The sequence below is a fragment of the Ictidomys tridecemlineatus genome, chromosome 13, assembly GCF_052094955.1.
Source record: "Ictidomys tridecemlineatus isolate mIctTri1 chromosome 13, mIctTri1.hap1, whole genome shotgun sequence".
Classification (NCBI taxonomy): domain Eukaryota; kingdom Metazoa; phylum Chordata; class Mammalia; order Rodentia; family Sciuridae; genus Ictidomys; species Ictidomys tridecemlineatus.
The window spans coordinates 60,493,192-60,516,971 of record NC_135489.1 but is presented as its reverse complement, the minus strand read 5'-3'; the positions used below and the strand labels follow the sequence as shown (position 1 = coordinate 60,516,971).

The following is a 23,780-nucleotide window of genomic DNA, read 5'->3' as shown; positions in this document are numbered from 1 at the left end:
AAGAAAAAACAAACAATGTGATATCTTGTTCTGTTCCTTGATCAGGGTACACATATACTTCTCAGATCTCAGTTCTTTCGTGTCTTCCAAAGAAAATATGTGGCCAGGATGTCAATATAAAATTGAATGAGGAACACCTCAGAAATACCAGACGAGGAGTAAGTGTGGCAGTAGTTCGAGAAAATAGTAAACTTTCAGGTCCCACCCAGTCTTGCTGTGTTTGATAGTGAAGGAGATGGAAAGAATTAATATCTGCAGAATTTATCAAATGCATGCCCAGTTTTAGTCCTCTGTATGTTTTTACTCCTTGAATACTCAAAACAACCATAGGAGATGAGTTATTATCACCTACACTTAGCACTTGGGGGAGGAAGGAGGCTGAGGAAATTGACAGCAGACTTACAACTCTGAAACTGGAGCCAGGACTGTCAAATACCACTCATCTCCTTCCTCAAGAATTATTCTGTGTCACACAAACATAAACACAGATTATTTGGTCGCAGTCACAGAGTTAACACTGAGATGGTCCCTTTTACTTACAGCTTACTTAGTTTTCAAGCTAATAAAATCTTATTGACCATTAGTTTCTAGAAGCATATGACAGAGCCCATGAAATACTCATGTTTTTCTAATTATTAGCTTTTGCTTCTATTTGTTTTAGATTTGTTTGTTTGCTCGTTGGTTGGTTGGTGTTTTAATTTGTGTGTCACTCCTGATATTTGGGGTCCTGTTTCCATAGCACTTCCCCTCTCCCTTGGTCTTTAGAGGAGGAGTATGAAATTTCATGTCTGCTTCCTTCAGTCCCTCCTGATGGGGGGATACTAGCATTGTACCATTAAAAAAAAAAAAAAAAAAAAAAAAACCTTCCATGGCCCTGGTGCAGTAGTGCACACATGTGTAAAGCTGATGCAAAAACACTGCCAGTCCAAGGCCAGCCTTGGCAACTTAACAAGACTCTCAGCAACCTACTGAGATCCTGTTTCAAAATAAAGACTACAAAGGACTGGGGATATAGCATAGTGGTAGAACACTTTCCTAGCATGTGCAAGGATTTAATACCCAGGACTGAGTTGGGATAAGAAAAAAAACAACTATTCCTTGTGAATTAATTTTATTCCGGTACAAATTATGAGGTGCATAATGCAGAGAATGGATTGTCCTAAATCTAACTTTGCAGGAACTGAATCTCAGGGAACTAGTGTGGTTTGAAATGAGACCCCTGGGTCTCCAGATGTGGGATTTCCAAAGAGAAGCAAAAGAAGGTGACTCCTCCCCCCTCTATATCCAGTGATCAGTTCCACTCGCATCTTCACTGAGTTTTACATTGGTAGGTAAGAATTTGCTAAGGAATGTCTCCTTTGAAAGGAGTTAGACATCTAACCTTAGAAATCTTGGGCTAGGGATTTGGTCACAGTCACAGAGTTAACACTGAGATGGTCTCTTTTACTTATAGTTTCCTTATCACATTAGAAAAGTGTCTTAGACAAAGCAGATACCAACCAAATGTGTTTGTTATCAGTAGCTGTGATCTAAACATAATTCTAAGTAACACTGAGAAGAGAAACTTGACTGATAAATGTAAAGGGTTTTCTCCCTGTGGCACATGATTTGGTTTGTTAATGAACCGATTTTATTGTGATTCTCTAAGGGTATATCAAAAGAAAGTTGGATATTGCCAAATCAAAACCAAGTGATCATGAAGCCATTATTTTTATGTGGGATAGAGGACAGGGATTGGGGTTCTAAGTATAAAATTATTGCATATTTACATTCCCATTTATTTTTTTTTCTAATCATTCTTCCTCTTTTTTTTTTTTTTTGTTCTTCTAGGCAATTTGATATGTGTATGTATCACTGTGAGCTGTGTTCCTAGGTGGTTATTGGCATGTTTGTTTATTTATGGAAACGTGAATATTAGTGGCCCAAATCCAAGCATGTTGAGAAAACAATTTATATTGTCTATATTTCCATCAGTTGGAGATGGTAATAGTTGGACTCTTGATTTGGTGGCCTCTGATTTAGACCCTTGACCATATTTAACAAAAAACATTTTCTTTTGTATTATCCTTGAACTAAGCAGACATTTCTTTGTCCTTTTTATTCTGTGAGATGAGAGAAAAATAATTTTTATTCTCCTCCCTGGGTCATTCTTAACTATTTGAAATGGGGGGAATATATATGTGTGTGTGTGTGTGTGTGTGTTACATAATGTATATAGGTTATGTATCTGTACATATATAAAATATACACACATAATATATATAAACGTGTGTGTGTGTGTGTGTGTAGAGAGAGAGAGAGAGAGAGAGAAAGGGCCATCGCTGTGGAAAGGCCTAAGTTTATATCCTATTAGTATGTCTTGTCTTGATGTCCGTTGCTGAGCCACTGCCCAAGTCTATCTTTGTGGACACTTCATCTGATACTTTTGCATTTGAGGCTTTCCAAAGGGTTTCCCGACAAGGCAATGTGTGACCCACACTAGGTTGACTACTCATTTAAAATTGCTAAATATCAATTAGGTTCACCATCTGCAGATTTTAATCTCATGCCTTGTACATAGCAAAGCATTTGTGTACAAATTAAAAAGCCAGCCATGAATTAGAATAAATCGAAATTTTAAAAAGTCATGTCAATATTTTGATTTTTTAAATTTCAATTTGCAAAGCATTTAAGGAAGTGTCTTTTGGGAATGAATTTAAAATGGCGTTAAAAGTTGCTGATATGTAAAATTCAACTCATTGGAAAAACGTGTTTTAAATATGAATTGTTTTAAGTGAACAAAAGATGTAATTACTGAGTAAAGTTTTTTTTAAAAAAATCAATGATTATTAGATAGTAACAACATTTAGGCAGGTGTACTTGAGATGCTTAAAAATATTATGAGGTAGAACTTGTACTAGACGAGAAGTCTGGTTTGCTTGATTTTGAAAATAAGAATGTGTAGGATTCTGATTCACAGTAGTATCTCCAAATCTTTCACTCTGTGCTTCTGAATTTTTCTGCTGCCTGATTGAGATCGAAGAACACCCTCCTAGAGAAGATGTGACCAAGGGCAATGGCAGGATGAATGTCATGGGAGAAAAGTCACATGCCATGAGCAGCAGAGAGGAGCCCATTCCCTCACAGCCCCTCTGTGATACTGTGTCTTCTTTGCAGCTCTGTATGAGCGATCATGTGAAGCTTACAAGCACAGAGGAAACTCTTCAGGCTTCTACTACATAGACTCAGATGGAAGTGGCCCTCTGGGACCAGCTCTTGTGTACTGCAACATGACAGGTATGTTAAGCTCTTCTGTAATAGTTAAATTCCTATGTGTGTTTGCTGTGTACAAAACCAAAATGAAGAAAGTCAAGCATTTAACTTGCTTATTTAAGTTGACATGCTTATTTAGATGTGCATTGTGATTGTAATGTGATGGCCAAAAAGTGTTAAAAATGTTATAAAGCAGTTAAAAGGTGGTGGCTAAGGGTTGTGTCATTATTTTCTGGAAATGTTCTTTCCTTGTGAAATAATTACCACTAAGTCTTTTGCTTATTAGTCAAAAGCAAAAAAGATGAATGATTTTTTACATCAATAAATGTCAAAACCTTCAGAGAATGTTCACTCTCTTTTTTTATGATGATGTAGATGGAGCCTGTGGCCTCACACCTGCTAGGCAAATGCTTTACAGCTGAGCTTCATTCCCAGTCCTCTATTCACTTTCTAAATTTATGAAAAAGTGCTCTTTGCTCTCTTTGAATCTTTCTAAAATATATATTTTTATCCTGGATTTATTGAGGTGTAATTGACAAAAAATTATATATATTTAAAGTATACAACTAGATGTTTTGAAATATGTATACATGTTGAAATGCTTGCCCTCATTAAGTCAATTAGCATAGTCATCACCTATGCCATTTATAGTTCTTTCTTTTTTTTCCTCTTCTTTGGTGAGACATTTGAGATCTACTGTCTTAGTAAATAATGAGTATACAATACAGTGTGGTTATAATCACACTGTACATTACATTATCAGAGCTTATTCATCCTTCATATCTGAAACTTTGCACTCTTGGACGAACATATCTCTTGCCAATCCCCAGAAACCACCATTCTACTCTGTACTTTTAAGGTGCCTTGTTTAGGGGCTGGGGATGTGGCTCAAGCGATAACGCGATTGGCATGCACGGCGCGCTGGGTTCGATCCTCAGCACCACATAAAATAAGATAAAGATGCTGTGTCCACCAAAAACTGAAAAATTAGTATATAAAAAGAGTGCCTTGTTTAGATCCACATAATCACATGAATTTTTCTGGAAAAAAATTGATGTTTCTAAACATACATACTTCATGTAACCATGTATTCATATGCAATAATGTGTAAGGAATAGCTTCTTTACCTAGAAAATCAGTTTTAAAATAATTGTGGTATATAACAATAAATACATATTGTACATAAATCCTTGACTCTTTCTATGTGACATATGCTCCTGCAAGTATAGGAGCTCAAAAAATCAAGTCTAGAATGATAACTACCCTAACTTAATTGGTGTGAGCCATGGCCTCTCTGAACATACAGCACTGTCCATTCCTTTGTAACTGTCTGTGCATAAGCTTTCCTCTTCAACATCATTTCACCAACCAAAAGGGGCAGCCCTCCTTTGGAGAACTGTTTCTGTATTACTCCAATGGTATAGAAACAGGTACTTCAATCTCTGCATAACTTGACCCTACACATCTGAAATAATGTTCAGAAAAAAATCAACTCTAGATGTTACTAAGGTAATTATGACTTAGCTATAATTTGGTATCCCTGTTATTACTACTATATACTGTCTTGATAAAGTTGTAACTTCCACAAGGAAGGAATTATCCATGGGTTAATTTATGAAGGTTTCAAGTAGCTTAAAAAATCCTGATGTAGTTTTTATACCTACTACCTCTTCATAGGTAAAACAAAGTCTGAACATTTTGACAGTGATTAATCATACGATGCAATTAACATTAAGACGAAATATATATATATATATATATATATATATATATATATTCCTTTTTGAGTGTGTACCAGTCATAGCAATGCCTTGAGAGCTGTCACACTTGAGAGATCTTCCTAGATATTGTCAGTGCCAGAGATGATACTAGGCTTTCAAGTTATTCAGGGTCTTAATTGTTTTTTTTCATTAAATTGTTTTGCTTTCATTACTGTGGATCAGGCAAGAACAAATAAGTTTTTAAAAGACAGTGGCATCCCAATTATACATTTCTCTTTTATTAATTAGGAGTTTAATTATCACTGAAGTCTAGGGCATGCTAAAGATTTTCATAATTTTGTGTTAACCCTGCTCACAGGATCCATATCTATTGAAAAATCCCAAGATCCATCTATTGAATAAACCCAAGATCCATAGAAAAGTATAGAAAATCCCAAGGACATTCCATGATCAGCAAGATTTTGGTGTCTGAATCTATTTTGCTAACAAACTGTTAACAGGCACTACAGTTTGGGTCTTGAATGTCCCCAAGGGTCTATGTATGGAAGGCTTGGTTTCCAGACTGGCACAATTGGGAGTTGGAAGAACATTATGGAAGTGGTCCTTAGTGAAGATCTTCATGTCTCTGGAGACGTACTCTTGAAGAAGCTTGTGGGACCTTTGTCTCTTTTTCTTCTTCTTTTGATTCCTAGCTTGATGACAGCAATGTGCTCTTCCAGGCACTCCAGAGCATTGCCATCTGGCACACCCACCAGGGACCCAAAGCATGGGGTTCTCCTGATGTTAAACTGGAAACCCCTAAACTGTGAGCCCAAGTGGGCCTTACTCTTTATATGTTAATTATCTCAGGTGTTTTGTTGTGGTGACAGAAAGATGACTAACACAGCAGACTTGGTAAGGCTAAGGTCACCTTTATAAAGAAAGACATTTGCTGCCACAGGGAAGACTTGGAAATTGATTTTTTGACTGTCCACAGTTTATGATTGTAGTGAACAGAAAGTGTTTTAATCATTATAGGTGAACATGTGGTTCAGGCCATGACAAGATAGTTGTATATAAAGTCCCTTTGGATGTACCACTGGTTCAAAGGCATTTTGTTTTAATGCTTAATCATATTGAATGATACTAACTTAATTTTATTCTTTGTAATTGCTGTTACCCTTCTAAGATTGAAACTTAAACAACATCTTCCAGAAAGTAGAGGTACTTATAGTCTAAATGGTAAGACATGAAAAAAAAAAAAAAGTAGATGCACAGTTTTTGATATCGGTTAACTTGGGCGTATATGTGACATAGTGATAACTAATATAAGCTTAGTTTTCTTGCCATAAATTTAATAAAGGACCTCTGCCTTTGGGAGAGAAAATGCAAAATCAGATTGCTAATACTCTGGTCAATTCATACCCAGGGTCAAGGACTTGAAAATTATGTGGTGAGAATATCATTTCCTTCCCCAGGGTGACCAGAAGAAACATCTTTGAAAAGATACAATACTGAGGAGTTACAATACTGAGGAGTTGCAATAAAGTGTCTAATAACATTTGACAACCAGGTACTGCTATAAATACAGCTGGGAGTGAAGCAGAATAACATCCCAGCACTGCGGAGTGCACATTTTTGGGTGGGGAACCAGACATTAGCATAGTCAGTGAGTTACATGTGTAGTGCAACAGAGGGCAGCAGGTCCCCTGAAGTAAAATAAAGCGAGAAAAGGGGATTTCCACTATTGACAGGTACATTATAAATTTGGATAGAGAGATTAAGAAAGCACTCATTTAGAAAGTTCCTCAAATTCATTGAAAAAAATCCAGCTCTAAGAAAAACAGAGAAAAAGTCTTTAGTAAGAGGGAATTACCAAGTACAAAGGCCCTGGAAACGGACAGTACCTGCAGTGTTTGGAAGACTATGATGGAATGTGGGCAGAAGGTGCATATTCTAGGACAACTCAGTCCTAGTGTATGAGAACTGGCTCCAAGGTGTCCTGAGACCAGAGAAAGAGGTGAGGCCAACAGATCCAGGATTGGAGGGTGCAATAAATTGGAGAACTTAGAGAAGCATGATCCTGGGTGGCAGCAAGACCAATTAAGATAAAAGTGACTTCATCAAAGCCAAATTGTACCTGGCTTATCTTAAGCTAGGAATCAGGCACACTCCTGGTGCCAGGGCTTAGTTATAAAGTTCTAAATGCAATTAAAACATTTCTATTTGTAGCATCCTGGGTTAACTATACAGGAAAACCCAACTGGGTTAACCTGACATAGTCATGGTGGTAGTGATTCAAGATGGCAGCAGCCATGTTATTCCTTCAGTGGCCCTTCCCTCATGTCATTTGGCTATAAAGGGACATGTTGGGGATGCACAACAGTAGCGTGGTTCATGCTTTGAGCCACCATGTCATGCCTTTTCTGGAAGCAAGACCAGCTAAGATGTTGCTTTAGTTATTGAGCCAAGCTGGGTATTTGTAGGTTAATTTGGAGCATGAGAGAAGGTAAGAACTGTTGTCATCAGAAGTTATGGACTAGATATCAGTCCAGAGAAAGGAAGGAACAAAAAACAAATTACTCTATTGTCTTATCTGAGCCCAGGTAGGTATAGACATATCAAAGGAGAAGGAGACCACTTGGGAGGAACATATTTGAATAGGAAGCCCAGAATTCCAGTTTTGAATATATAAACTGAGGATCTGTTGATTATAAGAACATGTATAATAGGTACCCTTAAAACCCAGAGAGTAGTCATGACATCCTTGGCAGTGGGGATTTTAATATATATATTTGGATGTGACTTTATAAGTTAATTTATAATGACCAGCTGGCTCCCACTGCTTGTGACCTCAGTGGGGGACATATCACATCATAGCTGAGTACTGCTTCTCTGGCTCTACACATGTTAATACCCCAAGAGGCACCTTTGCTTTCTATCAGTGGCTTCTGTGCAACATCCTAGGACAGGCTTTATTTTTATTAGCTTCCTTAGACATTCTACATGCAAGCAGATCTAAAAACTACTGTGCTGGAATTGAGGTTCTTTGATATAAGTGTGCTTAGCCAACCCTGTCATCACCCAAAATTAAAATGCAAAGACAGCACAGAATGAGAAAATAAAGCCTATGCAGATGCAAAACCTTGTTGCAACTACTAATTTTGCTACCTAAACAACTGCTCTGTTGTTGTTATTTATGTAGTTTGTTGCTGATAAGATTTAATGATCAACCACTAATCCTTGCTGAGGCTCTCTGTTTCATTCACAAATGTAACAAGCATTGTTCACACATATTAATATAAAATATAAGACATTAATTCTGTGAATTATAGATATTCTGAATTTTCTAAATTTCATCTCTGAAAATCTTAAGAATTTCAAGGCATGTGTGTATGTATGTAGAGACCAAGTAATATGAACAATAATTTAGTGACCAAATATTGTTGCATAAATTTTTATTTTAAAAGAAAACTATGGTGTTTTCACATATTACAAATGGACAAACATTAAATATAGATTATTGTTTTATAATGCCTTCTGCATAACGTTTTTATGGAAATTTCTCATTACTAACTCTTATATTTTTTAAAAATTCAGAAATTGGTATGTTTTTGCATGTGATGAGAAAAAAATTTCTAAGCCATTAATTAGATTTGAGATGAAACATCAGGTGGATCATCGAACACAAAGAAAAACAAAAACTAAAAACAGGACCATGAACAAGAGTTAGAAATGTTTCAGCAAAGATTTCCAAATAATACTAAATATCAAGACTTTTATTAAACTTAAAGCCAAAAGGAAAGCAGTGTGCTATTGATAAATGAGCACAGAGACCAACCCAAAGACCAATAAATATCTCCAGAAACTATGCAACAAAGTACTTAATTTAAAGTTTTTAAAATGAAGAATTTTCCCATGGAAAATGCAAAGAAGGAAAAAAGCTACAGCTAAATTGTCCTTAATATTCAGTATTGTGGATGAGTCACATGAGGTGCCCTTTGACAATCTAGCTGTTGAAAATGGGAGAACTAAATACCTGTTCTCAAAGCTTGGAAAGGATTCCATTGTGCAAAACGTACCTTCCCAAGGATGCTAAAATCCCTGTGGACAATTAAATATACTCTAGTTATTAGAAATAGGCACTAACACTTAGAAAAAATATGCAAAAAAAACCCCCAAAATTCTGAACTAATGACTAAAATTATATTCTTGGTAATAATCTCTAAAAATCTGGTGCCTTTTGAAAAAGACTGTATTTTCATACCTTTATTACAAACAACCAAGTCAAAACAAAAAGTAAACTAGTCTGAAAGGACTGCTGATGAAAGTATGTTGACAGATTGATTCCCTTTCTAAGAAAAAAATGGAATCTCATTTTTTTTTATGAGAAATGTGGTTTCCAGTGGTACTGTCAGCAGTGCCTGCCCTAAACACAGTGTAGCTGTTAGGTGCTCAGACACTCAGGTTATCAGATGTTGCGTCATGAGAACAGTGTCACAGGAAGCAAATGGACTAGAGTTAAGGCAGTGATTAAACTCTGGGTTTAGGGGAATCAGATGGGGAGCTCAGTGGAGAAGCCAGGGGCAACTCTGCCTTCCCATTTTCAGATTCTGATCCCTTCAATGTGCAAGTAATCTAGCACTTCTTGTTCTTTTTTCTTTTCTTTTTAGTTCTAATCAGGTATACATGACAATAGAAAGTTCTTTGATTCACTATATACAAATGGAGCAGAATTTTTCACTTCTCAGGTTGTGCATGAAGTAGAATCACACCATTCGTATAATCATGCATGTATCTATGGTAATAATGTCCATTTCAGTCTACAGTCTTTCCTAGCCCTTTGTCCCCTACTTCCCTTTGCTCCATCCAAAGTTCCTCCACTTATCCCATGCACTTCCCCCATACGTATTAGCATCCACTTATCAGAGAAAACATTCAGCCACTGTTTTTTTTGAGATTGGCTTATTTCACTTTGCGTGATATTCTCAAACTCCATCAATTTACCTGCAAATGCTACAATTTTATTCTCTTTTAATGCTGAGCAATATTCAGTTATATATATGTACCACAGTTTCTTTGTCCATTCATCTATTGAAGGGCATCTAGATTGCTTCCACAGTTTAGCAATTGTTGTTTGTGCGGCTATAAACATTGAAATGGCTGTATTAATATAGTATGCATTTTTAAGTCTTTAGGGTATAGACTGAGGAGTGGGATAGCTGGCTCAAACGGTGGTTCCATTTCCAAGTTTTCTAAATTGGTTGCACCTGTTAGCAGTCCTACCAGCAATGTATGTTTGTTCCTTTTCCTCCACATCCCAACCAACATTTATTGTTGTTTGTATTCTTAATAGCTGCCATCGGACTAGAGTGAGATGAAATCTTAAGGTAGTTTTTATTTGCATTTCTCTAATTGCTAGAGATGTTGAACATTTATATATATATATATATATAAATATTTGTTGATTGATTGTATTTCTTCTTCTGAGAAGTGTCAGATTAGGCCCCAACTTTCTTATCTAGACTCCTAGAGCTCAAAAAATAAAATCAAGAATCAATAAATGGGACGATCTAAACTAAAAAGCTTCTTAGCAAAAGGAACAATGAGGTGAAGAGAGAGCCTACATTTTGGGAGCAAATTTTTGCTACACACACATCAGATAGAACACTAATCTCCAGTATGTATAAAGAACTCAAAAAACTTAACAAACACACACACACACACACATACAAAAAAACAACAACAACAAATAAAAACAAACAATAAATGGGCTAAGGAGCTGAACAGACACTTCATTTTTAACACCCATTCAGTCACTCTTATGAAAACCAAGATGAAGTGTTTCTTAAACAGCCGTTTTCTATAGTGGCCTTAATAGTCTAACATGTCTAGAATAATAACTTTAAGTCTTAGACACCTCTTGACCCAGTCTCTTCATTTACTAAACAGAAATTGAGGCTCAGAGAAATTCACTTTTTTTTACTTTTCCAAGATGATAAATAATAATTCATACTTTCTATTGATGATGGCATAGTGTTCTGTCTATATCTGATTTTATAAGTGTATACACAATGTTCTCTATGAACAAATGATTTTTGTTCGATGTGACTTAGAAACTGAAATGACATGCTTTTCAATGTCATGGGAATGAGGCTGTGAAGAACAGAAATCTTTTTCTTTTTTTTTTTTTTGAAAGAGAGAAAATTTTTTTAATATTTATTTTTTAGTTTTCGGTGGACACATCTTTATTTTATTTTTATGTGGTGCTGAGGATTGAACCCAGTGACTCGTGCATGCCAGCCGAGTGCACTACCACTTGAGCCACATCCCCAGCCCCAGAAATCTTTTTAAGTGAACTTTCAGGAGAGAGCTGTTGATGCTGTGGAGTGGTAGGGATCTAGGTACATCTCACTGAATCTTCCTGTGTTGAAAATATTCAGGTAAATCATGGAAAATCCCAAGAATCCACAACAAGAATGACAGTCCCCTAATATAAATACTGATCTAAAGGACCCACATTTGTGGAGCCATCACACCCTGTACTTTCCCAGGACTCTGGGATCTGAGCTGCGCTCTGAAGGCCATCACTAGGAGCCTGAAAACTATCACTTAGAGCTGATAGCCCTTCAATTCAGTAAGGCACAGATACCAAATCATCCTTGGCTTTGACAAATGGACAATATGGTGGAGCCCAGTAACTCTGAGATTTAGGGCAGAGACAGTAATGGGTTGACCAATGTCTTATATGTGAACATGAATGTCCATGATGTAGTTCTGTTGTTCTATTTTCTACTGGAGTTTTATCATATGAAATACAGGATAGGGTTTAGTTTAGAAGGTACCTAGGAAGCCCTCAGACCTCCACCATCTTTGAACATCTTTTCTAATTCAGAAAGTTTGGTGACTAGCACTAAGTTGCCCAGAAATGTGTGGTGAAGTTGAATCATTTCATTAAGTTGGGCAAGTAAATTTTCTAGGCCTCCATTTACTCATCTGTAAAGTAAGAGAGTTGGATTTAATAAAAGATAACAGCCATCTCTAACCTGTGTTTCTCTCTGAATAGGAAGATAGTGGAAGAACTTTGGAGAAAGCTGTCATGGGGCTTCACTTCTCAGAGACACAATACAGTGACCAACTTTCCTTGTACATGCAGGGTGGCTGCTAGTGATTTTAAAGTGTGTCCTTATTCATGATACTGAGTGTAATTTTTTTGAACAGTTTTTTATCTGAAGATATAATGTTACAAGTTACTTTATGTAGACACATTGCTGTCCTAGACTTCTCTGAATTTGTACACCCGTTCCTCATTAGGGGAAATGTAGGCAGTTGGCTTCATCTCCAAGGTGGTGTGTAGACATGTATTGGACTTCTCTTTTAGGCATCTTCCCTTGACTCAGTTTCCAAAGTATCAGAATCAATTTCCATGAGTGACAGATCTATTAATTTTAAATGCATCTGATTTTTTTCTTAGTGAGCTCTTTCTTCTTTTTGGAGAGGTAGACATGAGCATAGCAGATGTGCTTAGGATATTTGCATACTTGAATGTGAAAAATAAACATGTTTCTTAGTCATCAAGACAATTTTTTTTTCCTGTAAATGTTCCTTATGTAGCTCAAAGGTGTATTACTCTGTGGACAGTTTCAAAAATTGGAAAGCAGAAATACTTTAGCAAAATAAACAGAAGCCAAGGGATATTGTATAATATAGTGTCAGTGTTGTTGTTTGTATCAGGCTTAATCAAACCAAACCATCAAGTTAATTTAGCTGCATGTTTATTTGCCTGAACTTTAGAGGGTGGACTAGGTGCTGCCAATGGTCACCCTGTATGAATGCAGATGAAAGGGGTTCCAGCAAGTTGGAGGAACATGTTTTCTTGTGATAGTTCAAAACTTCTTTTAAAATTTGCCCACAGTTAAAATTATTTCCTCAGTTCTATCTGGCTATTCAGACTACAGAGCAGCTATTTATTGTTTCAAAGTGGTGTTCTCTTAAATTCTTTTGTCTGTTTCCTCATCCTTGAAAACTAAATCATATTATGTGATCTCAAAGTTCTCTTATAGGTAATAGTTTTTGAGATTCATGAAAGTTATTTGTTGTGAAATATTAGAGAAACCTGGTGTTTTTACTTGGGACCTTTCATATAATCTCACTATAAAGAGCAATCATTTAAATTATGATTCTTTTTTTTGGAAGAATAGTTTGAGAGATTATTTTCAATTGTCTCCTCTTTTGTACTTGAAGGAAGAGATTTCTTTTGTTATGTTTTAATGATGCAAGATCATAAATCTATCACACTGACCACTAGCCTTTATGAACTGTTAAGGCACATCGTTTACCTTTATTTCATAAACCATGAAAATAAATGATAATATTGCATTGTAATTGATGAACTCCCAAGCCTTACACACTCTTCTACCTATTTTCTTTTACACTGTTAAATCCTTCTTGTGGTAGACTAGATAATTACAGAAAGTAAATGCCACCTCATTTATGTAATTTTTCATGAATATGTTGAAATACAAATTGCCCAGTGAAAATACAATTAAAGGGGAAAAACATACTATGGAATTCAAGTGGCTATAAGAATACTCATAGCCTCCTTTAGCCAACAGAGAGGGTGATGACCTTTTAAGTCTTTTATTCTAATGCCATTGAATATAAAATGGACTTTATTCCTGCCAGTTCACAGTTTGTTCTGGTTCTTGCTAGTTTTCGGATATTTTGTGACCTTGCTTTTCACAGGCTTTGAGCCAAAGTTCTTTTCCCTGACCCTGGAGTTCTTGGATTTCTGTCTTTATCTGCTGCATTTCAGACCTATAAACAGCAATGTGGCTGTCAGATTTGTCCCTTGCTACATGGTATGGAAGATAAGCCAGGTGCTAGGTCTCCACAGCAGGGGCAGGGTCCTATGGGGACTTCTCTGGGGGTTCCTTTTGTTTTGATTTTTAAATCTTGTTTGTGTAGCAGCCATTAAAGAGAATAAAAATAAACTCTGTACAGAACTGTTTTGTGTCTTCAGTAACTTGGAATTTTTCTATAGAAAGAGAAACTCATCATTTTATCAAGTTCACATTATACAGAGGTGGTCATGTGACTTGATGTTATAGAGAAGAGTTAAGGCATCTTCAAGTCAGCTTTATACCATTGAAGTAAGCTTTTATACCTTTATGATATAAGGTGAATTGGGGGAGAAAGTGAGAGAAGTCAAAAGTTTTTTCCTTCCATAAACATTTTGGAATGTATTTTCATTTTTTCTAATTTCCTTCATTAAAAAATAGGTAATGTAACAGAAATATGTCAGAATTTGTCAGCTGACATTGGTGTCACTGTGGTTATTACCAGGAATAGGTATATTAGATGTTCAAATGTCTTGTGTATTTTAGTATTGACCACAGAATTAGTTGCTGATGCCATACTAGTCAATTTTAATCAAAAATATTTATTTTAGGGTTGGGACTGTAGCTCAGTAGTAAAGCACTTTTCTAGCATACGCAAAACCCTGAGTTTAATCCCCAACACCTCAAAAGATTGATTTTATATTATTTTTCATTATTATATAGACTTTTTCTTCCACAAATGTGTCTGTTATACAAACATTTGATTTTCTAAGAAAAAGGTACCTGGGTACTTGATCTGGAAAAGATTATGCTTCTTAAAATGATAATATCTTGGCATTTGCAGGTAAATGGATGGAGCTGGAGAATATAATGCTAAGTGAAGTTAGTCCCAAAAAACCAAATGCCAAATGTTTTATTTGATATAAGGATGCTGATTCATAATGGGGTTGTGGGGAAGCATGGGAGTATTAGATAAACTCTAAATAGAGCAAAGGGAGGGAGGGGAAGAGAGGGGGCATGGGAGTAGGAATGACAGTGGAATGAGATGAACATCATTACCCTAAGTACATGTATGAAGACATGAATGATGTGACTATTTTGTGTACAACCAGAGATATAAAAAACTGTGCTCTATATGTATAATATGAATTATAATGCATTCTTCTGTTATATAATATATAACAAATTAGAATTAAAATATAAATATTTATAACTTGTGGTATTATATCACAGAAATTCACAAGTGGACCTTTTAGCAATGTTGACTAAATTGTCAAACAGATTTCACCAAAGATAATTCCTGCAAATACACAGTAATGTAAATTTCAATAAACCTTCAAATTTTAATACTGATATCTTAAGAATTCCAATTATGCTGTTCTTAATCTCAGAGATTTGATGATTAAAAAACCTTAATTCAGATAAGAGATGCCTCTGATGTTCATACCCATTTCAGGTATTTCAGCCTAGTCAAGTTCTGCTTTCTCCCTCCCAACCCCTTTCTGCCCACAAGACTCTGCATGGACTTCAGTGCAGCACAATGGCTCCCACCTGGCCAGAGTCAAAAGCTCTCATGGAGAAAGCCCACAGCCTGTGATTTTCAAGTACATGGCCAGCATGGACCAACTCCAGGCCCTAATTGACCAGGCAGACCACTGCCAACAGGAGCTAGCTTTCCACTGCAAGAAGTCAAGGCTTTCAGCTCACCTTGGTAAGTCATCAGCCATTTCAGACTTTAGTTCCCAGGAGCTTGCAGCAAGCAGGTGTAGATTCATGAGACTCCTGTATCCATAGCACCATGGTCACAGCCTGGAAAGTACAGAAATGCTTTTCCCTGGGGACAAAGAGCCAAGGCAGTAGTTGCTCTTCTTTGCTGAAAGCTTGAGTGGTCTGAAGTCTCTTCCCAGGCTCACTTGGGCAACTGAGCAATAAAGATATTCTTATGAGGCCCTTGTTCATACATTATGAGGGGCAGCATTGCCTCACTGTGTTTTATCTCAGAAAAGATTGCTAACAGCATGGCTTAGTTATTTGAAGGTGATTATTCCATGAGATTCTCTTTCAGACTGAATGCAACTAGTATCTTGGATAATTGCTATTTAGAGAAAAGAGTTGGTGTCCTACAGTTCTTTTAGGACTCAAAGTAATTCTGCTGATAGCTGATTATTTATTTTTAATCCACACTGGAAATTTCTGTTATGGGTTTTATATCTTCTCCCTTTGAAGCCATTCAATTTGTGAATATGTCCAACCCCGATGCCTTCATGAAACTTCTTTGGTTTTCTGGAGGCTGGTCTGCCTTCTCTGATCAGGCATGCTGGGGAGTGGTAGGCAGAATTCTCTGAGGTCATGTTTCAAGTCTGTCACTCAACTTCTGTGGGTTTGAACTATTCTTTAATAGTTCTGAATCTATAGAGCTAAGACACTCATCTCTCTAAGACTTAGTAGTGCAGCATCTATAAAGCATGTGAAATAAATACTATTTATTCACAGCTCTGTAGTGTATTGAATTTATAGTTAGAGCTAGGAGGCCTAGTACTTGTTAGTCCATTGCTACCATATAGATCACTGAACTAAGATTGTATATTACCAAAAAGATGAGAAAGTCGGCTCCTAGAGATTAAATCAGGGACATAAAACAATAAAAGTTGGACCTTTTAACCAGAGAAAATGAGGCAAATGAAGTAGTGGGTTTTTTTGGTTTTTTTTTTTTTTTTTTTTTTTGACTGTTAGTTAACCAATAACAATCAGGAAAAAAAAAAAATCACCCAGTGAGTCTGGGATTAAAACTCATGTATTCCCATCATATGGTCTATTCCAGAAGTGGAGAATTGCCTAGATAGTAAAGAATTTCTACTTGACGAGGTAGTGTTTTTCTAGTGATCTGCACATGTTTATTTGATTGTTGCCTTTCCATATAAATATTTCAAACAACAAGAGTGACACAAATAAGTGTTTTATTGGGCTTAGGACAAAAGAAGGACAGAGAAAAGAATTTTAAACTTATTAAACCCTTTCTAAAGAAAATAAAAGGAATACATTATAGATACTCAAAATTTGTGAATTTCTTACATTCTGTCTCTGGAAAATTTTCAGTAGACACTTAATTCAGACAAATTCAGTTACAGACCCATGTATGTTCAGAAGCTTTAAACCAGAGAGACAAGATAGGCAGCTAGCGTAGCCCAGTTCATTCAAATCATTACACTAATTGGCTTTGTGTCATCAATAAATGCAAATAGGTATGCAGAACATGGATGATGCCCTTGTGCAGAAGGTGTAATGTCAACCAAAGCCTTCCTTAGAATGCTGCAGAGTGAGAACATCAAGAAAAACTTAAATAGGGGGAGCAAATAGCATCAGGTTAGAGGGGCAAATGGCATTCAAGATACAGATCCATTTCATTTCCAGAAATTTTTATGAAACAAATTCTCAGAAAGTATTAGGAACCAATACCTCAATTAATCACAAGTAGAGACTCGAGAACAACAAGATGGGCCATAGTTTAGTAGTATATTTGTTGTTTGGTTTTGCAACTTACCTGGAAGGAAAGTTTAGGCACCAAGAAGGTGAGTCTTCTCAGTTCCAAATAAAGAACCAAGCCATGTCATAGGGAAAAAAGAAGAAAAAAAAAAAAGAATAAACGTGTCTCTAAGCAATTTTTAACACACAATAGGGAATGTCAGCCTCTTGCAGTAGCACATGCCACTGGGAAATGGCTCAGGAGGCTAAAGAAGAAGGATCAGAAATTCAAAGCCAGCCTCAGCAAAAGCAAGGCACTAAGCAACTCAGCGAGACCCTGTCTCTAGATACAATACCAAATAGGGCTGGGGATGTGGCTCAGTAGTTGAGTGCTCCTGAGTTTAATCCCGCTATCCCTCCTCCTCCCCCGCCAAAATAGGGAATGTCAGTGTTATAAAGACACTTTTTGTCTTCTAGCATCTTCCAGGTCTTTGTATTAGAAAGTTTCAAAGGATACAACCATGAGTGGCTGAAAAGGAAGTGTGACAGTGTTGATGCTGTGGGAAAATATTCAGTTACCACATTGTGAATGAATACTAAGGTGACTGAAAATTCTACCTGTGGCCAAAATACTTGAGGAAGTAGAACAGTATACTTTGTCCATTGATTCCTTACTTATTCCTCTTCATTTCAGCCTCTGATTCCTTTTGATGTCTTTTTAAATCATTCCCTATATAAATTCTCTTGGTCACTCAAATAAATCTTGAATGGAGCCAAAGACATTCTGTACTTTTAAAAACATTCTTTTGTTCCTAATTTATGAATAAAATTATAAACTCCAATACAAACACAAAATTGTTTATATATATATGGTTTTTTTGCTGTTAATCTGTGAAAGAATGAATGTTGAATAATTGTTTTTTAAAGTGGAATTTTGAACACATCTATCAAATATCTGTTAAAAGTTCTGCTCCCTAGAGATAAGTTTGCAACACTTTTTAAAAAGGAAGAAGGTGGTTGATACTGATTCTTTGCACATGCCTCAACCACTGGTTCTGGACTGAGTGATGATGAATGCAGTTAGTATGTTTGCAAGCTAAGATGTTGTCAGCAGAAGCAGAGGACTCCTCTAACAGGGAGTCATCATGCTGCTTGTGAGTTAGGGAGAACAGAGGTCCCATTTCAGATTCTCAGTAGTGAACCAGTGGTGACAGCTGATGGGTTTGAAAGAGCATGCTGAAAATGACAAGCATCTTTGCAACTGATTTACTGTTACTTCCATTTTCCCTCTAGTCCTGCTTCTCTATGGAGGAGGAAGTGCCCCTCCCTACTTGCATACCACCCACTTTCTAGTCACCTCATCCTCACCTGGACTTAGCCTCAAGATGAGCCCCCTTAGAGTTGAGATGGCCTCCAACTCTGTGGCTGAGTTATTGTGGCTCTGAGCAAGTGGTGCTGGAGGACTGAGATATAATTGGCTCAGAGTTGTTCTGAACCCAAAATTCACCTCAAGCATGTGAATCTCCACAGTTTCCAAATTAAGAGCCAAGCCATTTAGTAGAAGAAAAAGCACAAATGTGTCCCTAAGGAATTTTTAACACACAATAGGAAATATCAGTGTTACTTTAATTAAAATAGTAAAAGAAACCATATTTTGCATAACAAATTCTTTCATGGCAGTTTAGTATCTCAAACAGATTTTAGATTCAATGTATAAATTAATAATGTATAATTAGTAATAATTCTCAATATTAATTTTTTTAAAACATTCAGGAGTCCTTTAAAAAATTATCCTCTTATAGAGTTAAAAATGTGATCACTTCTAAAATAGTCTATTTTTAACATTGAGGGGAATAAAGGAATGATATGGGGAGGCAGGTAGTGGGGGGCAAAGTAGGTGTCACCTTTCTCATACTTGTCTTTCAGATGGAACCCCAGTGAGCTGGTGGGTTGGAAGAACCAATGAAACACACACTTACTGGGGAGGTTCTCTGCCTGATGCTCAAAAGTGTACTTGTGGATTAGAGGGGAACTGCATTGATTCTCAATATCACTGCAACTGTGATGCTGACCAGGATGAATGGTGATTTCCACATGCTTTCCCTGTGCAAACTGTAATTTTTTTAATTGCTTAAACTGTGTACCTTAGGCAGATATTAGACAAGATAGTACAATAGGGAGAATAAAGAATTTCCTAAGAAGTTAAAGAATAAGTCTTGATGTGTATGACATCATTCATCTAAGACCTAAAATATGAAAATGATTTTTTTCCATTTATCTGTGAATAATTATGTCTGTTTTATTTTTCTAATAAAACAAAATGAAAATACCAGATTGTTTCACATTAAGTGGAAGTACAATATCAGCCTTCTTAAAGTTAAATTGATTTTCCATGGCTGATCTTGAGTTGTTTTTTGACCCCCTAAATCCTTAAATGGCCACATGAGGGAAATCAGAAAAGGCCCTGGCTCCATGGAAAGAACTCTAAATTTTCCCTACAGTTAGAGATCTCAAAAGGCTTCAAACCCAATGAAAAAGTGAATAAGGACAAATCTTCCAGTTAGCACATGAGATAGAAAACTCATGTCTAGACACCCTCATACAGATTTTTAATTCAATACATAATTTTAATTGCAATATATAAGATGGTTTCAGAATTAAATTACCATGGCCACAGGTTTGTAGCACCAATAGCTTGTCATAGAATTACAAGATATTCTTACTACAGGTCTGCCCTCCTCCTTAGTTCAGGAATCACAGGGTTATCACAGATAAAATGCCTTGAAGTATAAGCTCACACTCCAGTATTACAAAACACACAAGAAAGTGGGAGGGTAGAGAAACCACAAAGGGGAGAATTGGAAATGTAAATGTCCCAGATAATGGGTATAATTAGAAATGTAAAATAAATGTATGAGCTGATTGAAAAATAAGCAATGGAGTTGAGAAAACAATCAAATACTATTAATAGAGATAGTTGCTATTTACAAAAGAACCAAACAAATGTTTGGAAATGAAATTATTGTTTTTATTGAAAATTTTAAGATTTGTTGGATCAAATATTGGACACAAGTGATTTGAAGACTGGTGAAATGATTAATACATGTAACCAAATTACATGGCTGGTAGCACAGAGAGAAACAAATTGGGAACCCTGAAAGGAGTGCAGAGAAGAGAGAATTCATGTCTGGCTGAAGTTTCTAAAGATGGGACATAATTAGGAAGAGGCAATATTCCAAATAGCTAAGAAATTTCCAGACTAGAGAAAATACGGCAATACCAAGCAGGATAAATAAAAGCAAATCCATATCTAGACATACTATGGTGAAATTAAAGAACATTAAAGAAAACGTCAAAAGAAAAGAGAAAAAATGTTGAATGAAGCAGATATGGAAGAAAGACTTCTGAAAGGAAAGAACTGTGGAGCACAACAAGCTCTTCATAATTGGAAATAAAATTACTATCCATCTCAAAATTTTTGCTCAGCTGCTATTTTCAAAAATGAGTGATAAAGTCCTTGGCCCATTTGTTGATTGAGTTATTTGTTATCTTAATGTCTAATTTTCTGAGTTCTTTATATACTCTGGATATTAGGGCTCTATCTGAAGTGTGAGGAGTAAAGATTTGTTCCCATGATGTAGGCTCCCTACCCACTTGAATCAAAATGTGAAATATGATATATCAAGAGCTATGTAATGTTTTGAACAACCAACAATAAAAAAAAAATTTAAAAAAAATGAGTGATAAAAATGAAGATCCTCTCAGGCAATAAGATACTGAGAAGTTTACTGCCAGCTCACCTCACAGGAGGAAGTTCTGAAGAACAGCTTTCAAAAAGAAAGAAAATGACCTTTTAAAGGGAAAGTCTCAGATGCAAAAAGAAATATTGAGAAAAGAAATTTGTAAACTCAGAGTCCCCCAAATAAATACCAGACACCAGGAACATGTAACTATTTTATATATAGCTACATTTCACATCTAGCTACATGGAATTAAAACATGAGAAAGCAGTCATCTAATCTATTAACAAAGATGATCGTAATTGACAAAATAGCCAAAAGAATATTGAGAAGTAAAAATATCATTGAAATTTGAACTTGGGGTATTAGCTTTAAATTGCTCCCAGTGTGCATTAGTTTTAGGTGTAATCTCTAAAAGAATAAATATAGAACTAATAAATTCAAATCAGTAGAGGAAAGAAAGGAAAAACTAGGGAGGTTGGGGTTGTAGCTCAGTGGTGGAATGTTGGCTGGTATGCTAAAGAGAAGGAGGGAAGTAGAAAAAAAGAAACAATTTTGCAATTCAGTTAATCAAAAAGAAGATAGCAAATGAGATTTAAAAAGAACAAGCAACACAATAAATTCAGAGTGAGATCATAGTCATGCACAAGGAGTGTGACGAAAATGTCCATTTAAATCTAGATATGTCAAATTGAATAAAAAGCAAGCATATCTTATCTGTACATGCAGAAATAATGAAACTGAATATTAAAAAATTACTAGGAAAATACACACAAAAGTAAGCAAATTTAATAACTCTAATTTTGGGGGCTGGGGTTATGGCTCAGAGGCAGAGTACTTGCCTCGCACATGTGAGGCACTGGGTTCGATCTTGAGCACCACATAAAAATAAATCAACAAAATAAAGATTTTTTAAAAACCCCTAATTTTGGATAAAGCTGTTCATACTTTTAAATTTTACCAGAAAGAAACAAGAGTTCTAAACTAGTACACTTGTAATAAAAATAACTAAGAATTGCAAGAAGAAATTCACAAATTACCCAATAGGAAAAAGTTGAAATACACATCTATTAGTAATTGGTAAAACAGGTGGAAAATAATTAGTAAGCAGACAGACTATTTTGAAACCAAATTAATAACTTGATTTGTTATACACATAAAATTAAAGGATGCATCATTTTATCTAACACTTATGGCATAGTTTTGCAAACTGATTACAAACATCAAACATTTTTACAAGAGTTAGTACCATATGGACAGTTTCTCTGTGCAACTTGGTTAGAAGTGAATAGTAAAAATTAAAAATACATATTCAAAAGAACAAAGATTAGAAACAACTCAATAAAGATTATTTACAGGGGGCTGGGGATATAGCTCAGTTGGTAGAGTGCTTGCCTTGCATGCACAAGGCCCTGGGTTCAATCTCCAGCACTGCAAAAAAAAGAAAGAAAGATTCTTTACAAGCAATAAACAGTATGATTGCAAATATCAAAGAAAATTATTAAAACTAATGGGAGTGTAATAAAGCTACTGAATCTTAGAATAACTGGATTCCTATAAAGAACATGATACCATAGAAATGTTATAAAAACTATTTGCAAAATCAACAAAAGGAATGATAACTTGGAATAAAGATTTTTTTAAAAGTATGTAAGTTTTTTATGGAAAAGATAGCATAAACTTGATCATTAGAATTTAAGAAGACCTAAATAAATGGAAATAAGATTCTATTGCCATGCATGAGAAAACTGGGTACCTCTCCCTCAAGTGCTTTTTTGGTTTAATTTCAAACCACTGCCAAATATTTGTTCATGATTTTTTTCAACATGACTCTAAACTTTATATAAACAGTGGGGAACAAGAAGCTAGGACTATGATGAATATGGAAACCAGGTGGGAAGACCTGACACACCAAACGCGAAGCTTTATTTTAATGATGCGCAGATGGAAGAGTAAAAGTCAACGGAGAGGCCACGCTGCCAGATTATTGTAATTCTAGATGATAATTATGTGGTTCCCACCCCTCTTTTACTGGAATAATTGTGAATTATGACATTGTGAATTATGAAACTTGACCTACCATTTTCCCCCTGTAGCTTTCTCAGTATCACAAAATAGTCAAAGTTCTATTTTACCACCAAAAATAAGTCCTTTGAAACAGTGAATGGTAAGAATTATTTATAGAGCATTAGAAATCAAAAACAAAAGGGTTTGGAAATTATCTTACTGAATGTTTTAAGGAGTCTGGTGACCATGACAATTAGTATCATGCATAAGACATGAGTAGTTGAGAATGCCCTGTACTAATGAGAACAATTTTAAATAAAATTGTTAAAAACTCCTGCATTTACCAAAGTACTTTACAAACAATAAAACTGTTATAAAATCTGTTCTAATATATACTACAAGTATTATTATTTGCTTATGGATTTTCAGAATTCTGTATGTACATTGTTAATATTGAAGACAGAATTAAATTGTAGTTTCTCTTACATTGGAAAGCATAGTTTTGAATGGTTCCTCTGTATTCAAGGATCCTCAATGAATAACTAATATACACATTTTTCCTCTTAAATGGCAATCACAGGATTTAATTTGCCAGGTCATCCCTAGAGTTGTAATAAAATAAGTTCCCGGACTGACTCCCCCAATAATGTGGTGGTACCTTCTAGCTTTCTGACGGCCTGATTTATGACAAACCAGACATTGATGTGCTTGTTATAATCTGCTTGTGTGCTTCTGTTTAGCAGGAACCACAGGGGCTTACTTATTTAGTCTGATACTTT

At 35.7% G+C, this 23,780-nt stretch overlaps 1 protein-coding gene across 2 annotated transcripts in view; it reads left to right on the top strand.

The window, feature by feature from the left end:
• The window catches only part of LOC101975743 (contactin-associated protein-like 3), a 203,046-nt gene that overhangs the window by 137,378 nt on the left and 41,888 nt on the right, over window positions 1–23,780 (top strand). For both annotated transcript variants that reach the window (XM_078030403.1, XM_021719995.3), the window contains exons 12-14: window positions 3,157–3,276; window positions 15,306–15,503; window positions 19,181–19,337. In XM_078030403.1, the coding sequence (XP_077886529.1) occupies window positions 3,157–3,276; window positions 15,306–15,503; window positions 19,181–19,337 (475 nt within the window). The remainder of the gene's footprint in view (window positions 1–3,156; window positions 3,277–15,305; window positions 15,504–19,180; window positions 19,338–23,780) is intronic.